At 37.8% G+C, this 12,410-nt stretch overlaps 1 protein-coding gene across 1 annotated transcript in view; it reads right to left on the bottom strand.

Annotated features, from left to right (window-relative positions):
- Positions 1–1,748: 1,748 nt before the first annotated feature.
- cpne2 (copine 2) overlaps positions 1,749–12,410 on the bottom strand; it is a 38,409-nt gene continuing 27,747 nt past the window's right edge. Inside the window, exons 12-16 of the mRNA XM_005795776.2 lie at positions 11,777–11,831; positions 11,381–11,432; positions 10,182–10,315; positions 5,081–5,317; positions 1,749–2,838 (exon numbers count right to left, since the gene is read on the bottom strand). Of these exons, the coding sequence (XP_005795833.1) occupies positions 2,731–2,838; positions 5,081–5,317; positions 10,182–10,315; positions 11,381–11,432; positions 11,777–11,831 (586 nt within the window). The 3' untranslated portion in view covers positions 1,749–2,730. The remainder of the gene's footprint in view (positions 2,839–5,080; positions 5,318–10,181; positions 10,316–11,380; positions 11,433–11,776; positions 11,832–12,410) is intronic.

Below are 12,410 nucleotides of genomic sequence, written 5' to 3'. Positions count from 1 at the left end.
TTGTTGGCAACAAGAATGCAACAAGTGGATGATCACATGCAGAAAATACATGCGATCATGTATTTCTGCTTTCCAAAGATGTGTGGTTGTATAGTTGTGCATCTGTTTGCAGCCACTTTCATGTAAACATTGAGTTTGATTGGTCAAATGTGCAATGTCAGCAGAATTTTACAGCACACTCTGTGGGTAATAAACAATCTAGCAACCAGCATCGGTCTGTCGGTCGAATGGAACTGAGGGGTTTTTCTTAACATTTACAGAAATGAACGTTGAAAGACTGAAGAGATTGTTCAGTAATCACCTACATTCATAAAACAAGACATGTGTCATGGATTGCTCTTCAGCACTAACTCTGTAATCACATAACTTTTCTCTCTGTGCTGCACAACAGCAAAGGGCAGAAAGAGCAAAACGTAGGTATTAAAATTAATTTGTGAAATTGGATTGGAAGAGAACTAATTTGTGTAACTGGATTGTGGGATGTGTATCCTGGCCTCATTAGACCTTGGCAGAAGAATCGTGCATCTGGAGTTGAGCTGCGTTGGCTGATTGGGATCGAATGCAGGTTGGCATTAAAGGTGATGAGATGGTAAAAAACAACCTCAAAATTTCAGTGTTTGTGATTTATTAAAGTGGATAAAAGCTTGAGGTTGTTGTATTTGGAGATAATTTGATCTCTTGATGTTGAATTTGAAGCTGTTTGTTTTGTCTCATGTCAGCTCTCCGTTATAATGCAGGCAGCCACAGGTTTCTGGGTGTAACCAAGAGATGGAGCGAAAGATCATGTGTTGCTGAGAAAGGAGTTGCTATGACAACAAATAAAATGACGAACATGCACAAAGAATAATGTCAGTGGGGGATTCGGGTTTGGAGGCAAACTAAACAAAGCAGAGCATCTGTCACCAGCAGCCATGTTCTCTGATCTTGGCAGATTCTGCAGTAAAAGTCCAGGCTGGTTTGTGGCTCAAGCAGCAGGTTGCCCACCAGGCTCAAAGAAGACTTTCTTCATGCTCTCGCTGCTGAGATCCTGTCAGAATTATCTTTCTGTACAAATAAAACCTGCAGAAGGAAATCAGAAGGGAGTTGTGTGAATTCCAGGATAGATGTGATCAAAAGGTGAGTCTCACCAGCAGCACAGAATCTGCAAAGTCTCACCTTCTTCACTTAGCAGCAGGTGTGGAAACTTCTAACTGTGGGCGCTCCTCTTTGTGCTTGATTTCCCTCTCTGAAGGTGTGTGTGTGTGTGTGTGTCTGTGTACGTGTGTGTGGTAGGTACGAAGCCATCCTAGCACTCCCAATTCAATCTGTAAACATAATATGTTGTTTAAGGCTTTATAAACATCTCTAAAATGAGTGGAGTAGTTTTTTGTGTGGGAGTTTTGTTAAATTTGTGTTGATTTAAAAGTTTTGTTTTGCATAATTTCTTTAGAGCCTTTGTTGGTTTTTTGAAAGCATTTGGATTGGAGGCTTTTCATTCAAAGTTCCACCAATTCTGCTTTTCCTAAAGTAGTAATTTATTACTTTCCATCTCTCGTTTTTCAAGTGTGTGCACATCTTTTGCATTTCTTTCAAGATTAGTGAAGTTTCTTTTGGAGATTTCATTTTGCCTTTTGTTCATAATTATGTTTTGCAGTTTTACTTCTTTATATCATTTTGTGACATTTGCATTAAAGTCGGTTTCCATCCTGGTCCTTTTGCATTCACATTCACTCCTTTTTGAAAATGAGAGCAACATGTTTGCTACAGACTCACAGCGATACACATTGCGGTTTAATTGCACAAGTCAGCACTGCATAAAAATTACATTGAACATGGCAGAAACGTTGGTTCATAATTTCAGAAACAGCATCATAGAAATATACATTCGAAAAGTTCACACAAAAAGTTTCTCTGTACTTTCTGCTCGTTCAAATCTCATAGAATATTATTTCTTTGTCACTAAACGCTTTTCTAAACTTTCATTAAATATTTTCATCTGTTTAAATATTTATATAAAAAAAACATGCATTTGTGATCGTCAGCTTTTGTAAACAATAAGGAAATAGTGGCAACATGCAGGATGAACTCAGGCTATAATAAATACAGAAATTGTGCAAAAGCAAAGAAAATGTCTCCATGTTAAACAGCCTAATGAGTTCCCACATCTACTCTGTGACGTTGCTACAGCAGCCACTGTGGCCTCATTCTGCTCACATTTCATCCCTTCCAGGAATTAATCCTCACCGCTCAGATAGCTGTTGATCTCAACTTCCAAATAAAAACCTCTGTTTGTCGTGGCTGAGGAGATTCTTCTCTGTTTGGACTCAGGCTGTGAGTCTGTTGCACATGAGCACAAAATCAAACGGCTTCCATTGCGTCCGCTACCTCATATAAAACTTGGAGAGGATTCAAACTGCTAGGCTTCAAGAAAGGATTTAGCACAACGGAGATCCACGGATCACACGGTCCCTGTCACATGACACACTGACATGCAAAATAAATAAATAAAAAACACATCCTGTTGTGTCAAGATCATTTTTACCTCCCATTTTTGGACACAAACAACATCACTTCTGTTGAACTCACACTTTAAACAGTCTTTAACCAGTATAAAATATGACGGCATGGATGTTAGATTGTTTTTTATCTGACATACACACTTTAATTCTGCACTGTTTGCCTGCAACAAGAACATTTTTTAGGATCTGTCAAGCTAATGTACAGCGAGTGGACTCTGGACCTGGGGATGCCTCACTCTGGCGCCGGGTTGATGGGCGGTAGATTTCTCTGTTTGAAATACTGGGTGACCTGCTGAGGGAGCTCAGCCAGGACAGACTTGGCAAGTGTCTCCTTCGGAGCCTAAAAGGAAGAAAAAACGACAAAATAATGTTGCTAAACATTAGATTCAATGACCTCTACTGGCTAAAGTCAAGACTGCAGACAAAACTACTTAAGTATTTTTGTCTATAGTTTCTAGAGTAAATATGTTAGTATGCTTGAAATAAGACACAACTCATTTGAAAGTCGCTTTTCAGTAAGTTATAGAATCTTGTTTTAAGTCAATATTTCCTTAATATTGATGAAGTTCTGCTGACAGACCTTTTCACTAGTAACATGGGAATAATTTCTTGTTATAAGTTAAATAATCTGCCAGTGGAACTAATACCTCATCATCAATATTAAAGAATTATTTACATAAAATAAGCTCCTTTATATTGGTGAAAAGTTACTTTTATGATAGGTTTGTCTTGTTTTATGTGTACTAATGTATTTGCACTAGAAACTACACAAACATACTTGACAAGATTTTGTGTTTTTACAGTGAAGCTGTGCATTAAGATTAATTAATTTTTCATTAAGAGAAAGAAAGAGCTATATTTAAGAAAAACAGGGAGAACTTTAGTCCATTTATGTGCAAAACTGCTAGAGATGTTCTCCAAAATACAAGCTACTCTAATGCAACAAAAGGAGACTGTACTTAGTAATGACTCACGAGGGATGAATACAAATGCATGTCACATTTTTTACCTTTATATAAAAACCATGACTTATTTAAGTGGAGCAATCAAGATGGGTGCCTGCATATGCCAGGGAACATCAGCTCTCAAAAGTGGCATCTCACGACAGAATCCTAGTTGTGTTAATAATTTGATTGATTAAAGAAAGCTTCCAGCCAGCAGGGAAAACCCCAGAACTCAAAAAACAGCACAAGGTTGAATAAACTGCTGCACAAAAAGTACAAACAAGGCAAAAATCAAATTAAAAGCAGAATCCTAAACCCTAACAACAACTTTAAATATATATAAACATAATCAGAAATGTTGCTGTGTTTGTTAAAAATAGCAGAAGGCTTTAAATGAAACCATTATACATATTGATTTTAAAAAACATTAGAATATGAGCTCTTTTCTCAAATCTTCATTGTGGTAACATCATGTAAGTTTTCTTAAATCCATGGAAACTCAACATTATGTAAGGTATTCAACTCTGCATGTTCTGCGAATGATTAGTAGTAGGTGTGGGAGTAAAGGACCTTTCTTCAGATTTCTTCATTTCCTCTCCGTCTCAGATTAATTCCTGCCCCTTTCCTTTCACTTCATTTCTGTCTCTCGCTCTCCCACCAACAGCTGGAATGAAGCCAACAAACATCGTCTGTTCCTCCCACTACACTGGAAGTTAGTTTGCTCACCGACAACCCACACACACACATACACAGAAACATATGCAGAAAAACTACAAAAAACCCCACTAATGAGTCCTCCAGTGGACAGCCTGGAAGAGGACGCTCCAGTGTCTCTGCTCACCTGCAGCACACACGTACAAACCTTCATTAACATAAACGCAGCTCAGAAAGCCATCAGCATGGCGCACGCCTGCAGCTCCTCTGCCGAGGGCGAGATAACGGAGCAGGAACCCTCAAACAGCAAACTCTCTGAGCTCTGAGTGTGCTGTGTGTGTGATAAAGTACAAAACGAGAAGCAACAGGCTGCTGTTTATACTGCTTCGTTTAGTGAAGAACAGCTAAAACCGAGGCAAAATGAAGCTGCAACACTGAAACATTAGTTGGTAAAAGGGTCATCAAACCCCTCTGGAGTTGTTAGGTTTGAGTTTTAATCTAAATTTTTTTTCTAAAAGATCACGCATGCAAAAAACAATTACAACTTCTGGCCAGCTTAATGGACCAAGTGTTCCCCATTCATTTTGATAGAAGTTGTTCCTCAAACCACATCACATGCAGCAGAGGTTACACTGTAAAAACACAAACCTGCTAGAAAAAACAAAAGATCCAAGTATGGTTTCTTGAAAGCTCAGGTTTTATTAGCTGCTGACTTTTTGAAATAATGAGACTTTTTTAATTATCCACAAAAAATCGTCACAATTTTTCTCCAAACTTTCAACTTTTCAGGGCAGAAACAAACTTTGGTGAGAACAATGCTGTTGTGAGTGGAAGTTTGCATTAATGGTTGTTATTCTGAAAAGCTGCTGCTTTAAGACGTGATTCCTTCAGGGTTTTATTAGTTAAAAAGTCAATCAAAGCTCTGTTCCAGGTGAACACCTGAAGGCTGAGAAGAATCAGAAATTGCTATTAATCAATACTTACATTACGGAAATCCCTGAAGGGGACGAACTGCACAATGTCCCGGACCGCCTCCTCCCCTGTGTTGGACCTCAGAACGCTGGCGTCTCCATCCAAGAACTCCATGGCAGCGAAGTCGGCGTTACCGACACCGATGATGATGATGGACATTGGCAACTTGGAGGCCTGAACGATGGCGTCGCGCGTCTCATCCATGTCACTGATGACACCATCTGTTATGATGAGGAGAGTGAAGTACTGCTGCAGACGGAAAACAAGAAAGACGGAGAGGAGGGAAGACAGATGGGAAAAGACAGACAACATGTAAGAAATATATTAATTTATTTACAAAATCCTAAATTTGTACTTCAATCTTCATTCTGTGCAAAGACTGCAGAGCAAATTAGATTCTTGACAGGTTTGGTATGACAGACATGCTTACTTGTGTTCTTTTTGGAGATAAAACCTGAAATTAAGATCTTGCAGGGCTAACTATCATGCAGGCGATGGCGGAAATTCATGCAAACTCAACAGATCATTGCTTTTTTATGTGGCATAAATAAAACCTTCAAGATAACAGTTCTGTACTTAAATATTGTATTAATCAAATCACAGCTATTTATATCTGTTTCCTTCCAAATTACCTCAGCCAGTCCCTTTAGTTTTTTGTGAAAATTTACGCAAAATCAAAAGATTACCGCATTTTTTGTGCTTGTGCATAATTGTGTGTTTAATGCAAATTTTCCACTTAAGTGGTCAAAAACAATTGGTTTAAGTGATGCTAACTCCGACCTGTAGGTGGCAGGATTTCTAACTTTTACTCCAGCGCTACCTCAGCCTTACTTGATGTCAAGTTTGATCGAGTAACAAAAGTATCACATTTAACGTTAAATGTAGACTCAAATATTGCAGAACACCTTGCAAATATTTCCAAATTAGTGCCAAAAATCTGTGATTTTGATTGCAAAAAAAAAAAAAAAAAAATCACAAAAATAATCCTGGAGGGAATTATCGATATAAAAAGATCAAAGTTCTTGTATTTTTGTTGACTCTGACATAAATATAAACATAAACAGACATCAGCTGGACTTGAGTGGTGTCATGATAAGAACAGACAACGTGAAAACACAAGCTGTCTTAGAAAAAAGTCACTTCTGTGCAAAATACACACAAACGGAAACACACACACACTCTGAAGTCTGTCTCATTAACGTGCTAGCAGCAGCGCTCATTAGAGAATCATTATCACACAAATACACAGGGTCGCTCACACACCAGGACACGCAGAGACCGCATTGGCCCGCAGCCTGGGTGTGTGTGTGTGTGTGTGTTGGTAGTGGGAGCATCTCTGTGCGAGCTCACACTGTCTCCAGTCGCAGGTTCTCTCATTATCTGAGGAACAGAAAAGGCGAGGCTGAGCAGCAGAACATTTCTGCAGCCTAAAACCAACTCGACACACGTAGGTCCAAACACAAACCCAGCAGGACGTCCAAACACACACACACACACCCCGCAGCTGTCCTCACTCACTGTGTGTTACTCATTCTTATGTTTGAACTCACTGTAATATAAAACAAGAAAAGGGTCTCCAATCATTTCCTTACAGAGACAAAAGTGTTCTGGCACACATCACACAAGCAAGTACAATTCTCTCTGCGTCTCTGTTCCCCACAGGGTGACAGGGTGCAATTAGGGACAAAAAGCACCGTGGGAGCATAATGATACCCAGCCACTGCGCTCCTTTCAGATACATTCAGGAGACATGCTGCTTTATGTGTAACCAGAGGGAGGACTTTATGCCATTTGTTCAAAGCTTCTGAGAGAGTGGCATATCTGCAGGAACATCGGACTGATGTCACCGAATCCTGGTCCAGAAGAAAACAGTTAAAGATCTGTTACATGCTGAAAGTTTTGTAATCACCAGCCACTAAGCTGGTGATAACAAAATCACCAGCTTTAATGTCACCTTACTGACACCACCTGTCAGTAAGGTGACACAGGTGGTGATGGTGCTGAGATAAAGTCAGAGATTTAGTCCAGGCGTCTGCAACCTCTACAAACCAAAGAGTCCAGCTAAATAAAACTCACTTAGAGCTCAAGAATCACCATTTTATTTCCGTTTTTCAGGTTTTAAAACAAAGAAAAAAATAAAACGTTTACGTAAAGAGGGATGTTGATATTTGTGGAAATGGATGAAAACAAAAAAAGTTGTTAGTTTCCAATGATGTCTAATTAAAATATCACTGATAGTTGTGCTGTTCTGTTATGGAAATTCAATGCAAGATTTAATAACCTACTAAATGTGCTAATGGCAGATAAACAACTTTACTGTTCCAGAAAAACTGTTTACCTGGCATCATCAGTGGCTATGCTAACTGATGATTAGCATCAGTTAGCTAACAGTTAGCTGGTACAAATGCCAATTAGCTTTGGCATTTGTAACAGACTTTGTAGTGGTGAACCAGCTGAATAGCAGATAAGTAGGAGAAACGAGAGTGATTGACAGCACTAAGACCCTCCTCCTGGTTCTGATTGGTTGATTCTGACTGAGTGGTTTATTTATGCATTTCCTACTGGGAGCTCTGGGAGAAGCCTGATTTTTTCACAAATTATTGTCACAAAATTGATAATTTTAACAAACATAAAAGAAACATATTTTTTGTTTATATAAAAGTTACTTACTGCACCTTTAAGGACACCAGTCCTTGGAAACTGGACTCTGATCTGCAACATATTTAACCCACCAGCTACCTGTGTCTCCACTCAGAGAACTGGGCTCAGATTATAAAACTAAATGTGTTCGAATCCGTCCTGAGTTGAACCTGAGAGGACGAACCACACCATTAAGTCACATATGCGTTTTCTGATGTCATGGAGTCTTGAGCTGATTGAGACTGACAGATTTAATCATCCCTGGATCCAAGACAATGAATTTAAAGGAGAAAATGAGGCTTCCTAATCCTGCTGTCGAGCTAAAAATATATGAAAAGAAAAGCCTAGTCAGAGTCTCAGCTGCAGAGCAGTGTAACAAAGAACAGGATGAGACTCAGTGCCAGCAGCCAGAGATAACAGATGCACTAACTTGTTTGTCCCCACAGCAAAAAGATTGGATAAGTAAGGAGTAAAAGCTCCCTGGACAAAAGTGCACCACTGACAGCTTTTGTGTTGCTGGCTAGTAAACAAAACAGTGTCATGTTTGCTTTTCTTTGGTGTGATTTGCCCAGAGATATAACACTCTGGTTATTAAATCAAATAAAAGGAAAAGAGAACAAAGCAAGAAAATCATTGCAGAAGGAGAAAAACCGTAGATGCCTCTCATACGTCTATATTCGGTGGATCTGAGCAGGAAAAGATCATTTCATCTGACATATAAGAGCATGACTCAATGAAACCTGAAGGATGATTAGAAGGAACAAATACACTGTGAAAAGATCAGGAGTGTGTGAACTTCTAATCTTTTGACCACTGCAAAGAAGAGTAAAAAACTTAACGTTGCATTAAGAAGAGAAACTCTGGTGTCTGTGAGGATAAGGGTGCAAACAGTGGAAAAGTGTCTGCAGAGACGTAGAGAGGTTGACTCTTATTGTATATTAATATCTATATTTACATGCTAATTGTCACATGAACTTTCAGTGGAGTTTTGAAATGTTGCAAAAAGGAAAAATGCTAATTAAGTGTGCTTAGAGAGACTCAACAAGACTACACAAAGCGTGATGTCATCAGATATTGACACTACGCATGTAAACAGGAAGTAGGGCTGCAAACTAGCATGAGGCTCACATCTCACAAAGATGGAGAGAACCGTTCCCTCTCAGCTGGAGTTTCGTGCCTCAGAATCCAGAGATACACCCAAACTCAAATTATGATGTGTGACGTTGGCTACGTCATAATTTATTCCATCTCCTCTTTTGCACATGAACTGTTTGACAGAAAAGCCAAAACCCGCCTCAAGCTATAAACCTTTTATCCGAAACTGAGAAAGTTTTTTCGGATTTTAACGTTTCCATCCAGTGTTCTTAATGCGATAGTTCAAAATATGCATTAAAAACATTGAGGAAACACGGCTAACGTCAGGCTGTTAACGGTGGTCTGGGACAAACTTAAATTTTTATTAATAAATCTTAAATCTATTAAACACAACTAAACTACATTTAGCCGTGATCATTTCTTACTCTCTGTCCCATTTCACCACAAAAACCTGTGAAAACTGTTATTTACTCTCTGGCTCTGGTTACGTGGAACATGTAGCAAAAAGACTGGAAATTCATTTAACTTACTTTAGCACTTTTAAGTCCAGAGATGAATTCATTAATTTGTGATTATTTTTAATAATTATTTGTATGGCATTTTAATTGTGTAATTATTTGTAATTGTTGTGTAATCTTTGCTGCCTCTTGGTCAGAACTCCCTTAATAAAGAGGTTCTTAATATCAGTGGGACTTTCCTGGTTAAATAAGGTAAAATAAAATGAAAATTAAAAATAGTTTGAAAGGAAAACAGGATATCATCTGCAAAAAAAAGAACTTAGTGGAGTAGTGAGTTTCTCCACTAAGACATAAACATAGAAACATGTGTTTCTAAAACAGAAGTGGCTCCATTTATTAAAAATGGATCTAGTCTGAAACTGTTCCTTCCCAAATCATCCCAAAAGTTTTCAAAATAGTTTAGATCAGGATGGTCCAAAAGACGGATCATATTCTCCTAGAAGAAACTAAAACTGCTTTGGTTAAAAAAAACAAAAAACATTGTATTTTCATAAGATCTTTAAAAGAATCTTCTGACAAACATAAAACATGAATCTAACTTTAAAAATAAACAATCCAATTCTCGTTGAAATAATACAGAAGAAAGTTTGAGAATCACCTGTTTGAGCTGAAAAAAATCTCCATTTATAGATAAAGATCCCACCTGGACAGTGGTGATGGAGAGGTGGGTTGACAGAGAAGCAAACTGTCACAGACTGAAGCGATGCCTGGCTGCATTTAGACATTTTTATGGTTCTGGTTTCAGCAGCTGTCTGGGAATACAGCGCTCAGCCAGAGGCAGAGAGCTGATCCCAAAATACAACCCGAGTATTTGTACATCTGTAAATATAAAACAATACAGCGGAGCTGCGGCTACGCACCGCTGCTTTCTCCTGCTGAAGCGCCTGAGCGGCGAAACGTGCGACGTGGCTGATGATCGGAGCAAAGTTTGTCGGCCCGTAGAAGCGGATGTGAGGGAGGCAGGCAGAGTACGCCTGGGCGATGCCCTCCACACCTGAACATGCAGACGGGAAAATTAAACTGTTAGAAATGTGGAAAATACACATAGATGTTTATAATAACTGTTTTCTGTCTCCTGCAGCCACAAGCGTCTACGATTCGGAGGTAAATTTAAAACTTGCACTGCACATTCAGACTAGCATAATGTTTATTTTTTCATACAGAATTTTATTTTTAAAATATATACAGATTTAACAATTAAGCAGATATTTGAATGCATTAAAATGCACATTTTTAATACAGTAGATTCATCTACTGCATGTTGCATGTGATATTTAAAGTTTAATATACCAGCTGTTGCTGATAATTCAGCAGACTGAACTAAATCCGGATCTGTCTAAAAAAATCTACTGACCCTTCAATCTTTGGAGGCCAAAGATTTTAGAAGCTGTGCAACGATTCTGAAGAAAACCCAAAATAATGCTCCAACATTTAAATATGGATTCATACATTTAAAAAGGACTAATCATCATTTAACCAGAGCATTCAAACTCAAAAAAAGCAATTTGCTGAAAGATCAACAGACAATATAAAAAAACTTCTGTAAATATTTTCTACCCAAAACTCATCAAAAGCCAGTTTTATCTTCACCTGGTTCAAATTTTGTAAAGAAAATCTCCTATTAAGAAACGTTTTTCTATCCAGTTATTTATCAGTTAATCTAAAAAATAATAATCAGATCAGCTCTACACTGTTAAGTAGAGCAGAAAGGGCTTTCTACATTTTAGTATTTCTTTAGCTGCAGATGCATCCTTTGCTACAAATGGTCAAACGTGCATGAAAGGAATGCTACGTTGCAAAAAAAGTTTATTTTCTTATTTAAAAAAAGAATTAAATTATTAATTTGTTTGCATATTTTAATGTATTTCTAATATTGTATAAAAGGCCCAAATGAAAACTCTGCAGAATGTGGCCATTTTTATCCAATTAATCCATTAATCAACATAATAATCGATTACAAAAAATTGTTAGTTTCAGCCCTATAATGTATGTGGAAGATAAATCAAGTAGAGTTTTAGTTTTTAAAGCTGCTGTAAGATCTACAAAAAAAAAAGCTCACCGTAACAAAAGGGATTAGTGGGGTTGAAGTTGATGGCAAATTCATGCGAGACCTGCAGAGAAACGAAAACAGGAACTGATGGTTTCATCCTCCATCAAACTGGAGAATATTGTTAAGGAATATTGTCAATTTCTCCCACACCTTCCACCTCCCTCCCATCCTGTCTCTGTGTAAGGCTTCTTTGTCCTATTCATCATCTCAGCGCCATGGCAACACAGATAGGTTGACAGTTGCGTAATCATCTGAATATGCATGTACAATGTGTATGATGTTATCTGTGTGTGAGGTGGATGTTTATAAGAGGATGGCTGAAAACCCGCCCTCGCCTCTCTGCTGCACACGTTTTCTGTGTTTAGCACACAAACAGAAAATAAACTCCGTCCACACGTGTTGTACCTTCCAGTCGGGTGGGAGTTGAGCTCCGAATCCCAGCGCAGGAAACATTTTGTCGCTGAGGAGGAAACCATGACAACAGATTGGAACATTAGTTCAATCTTTTTTCTTCGTTTTTTTCATTCAAATGTAACAAATGTAGACAGGAGTGGCAATGAAAAAAGCAATATGGTAGAAAATTCAAAATCTGACCAATGTTTACATTTCCAAAACAGATTTTTTTTTTTCTTGTTAATTGCTGGAATAATAATAATAGTAAAGAAAACATATTAGAAGTTGTTTTTATTACAACAAACTCAAAACGGTGTTAACATTAAAATTAAGAATTTGCAAAAGTTTCAGATAATAAATCTGAATTAATTTTCATGCTGGTTAATTGACATCAGAGAAAATGAAATCAAGAAGAGAAGAGTGAGCTTCCACCAGTCTGACTCATCCTCTGTAATATCTAAAGTTAAAAAGTCAATTCTAGCTAAAATGTATTGAAACTTTCAAATTTGGGGAAAGTTAAAAATGTTTCTCTTTTCAGCTTTCAGATAATAGAAAATATGTTAGCAGTCCTAAAATATTTACAAACATCACAAAATGTCATTAACACTATAAATATGACTGATAAAACTTTAATTTATCTTCCGAG

This window comes from Xiphophorus maculatus, chromosome 2, assembly GCF_002775205.1.
Source record: "Xiphophorus maculatus strain JP 163 A chromosome 2, X_maculatus-5.0-male, whole genome shotgun sequence".
NCBI classification, from domain to species: Eukaryota; Metazoa; Chordata; class Actinopteri; order Cyprinodontiformes; family Poeciliidae; genus Xiphophorus; species Xiphophorus maculatus.
This window is presented reverse-complemented; position numbering and strand designations above follow the sequence as displayed.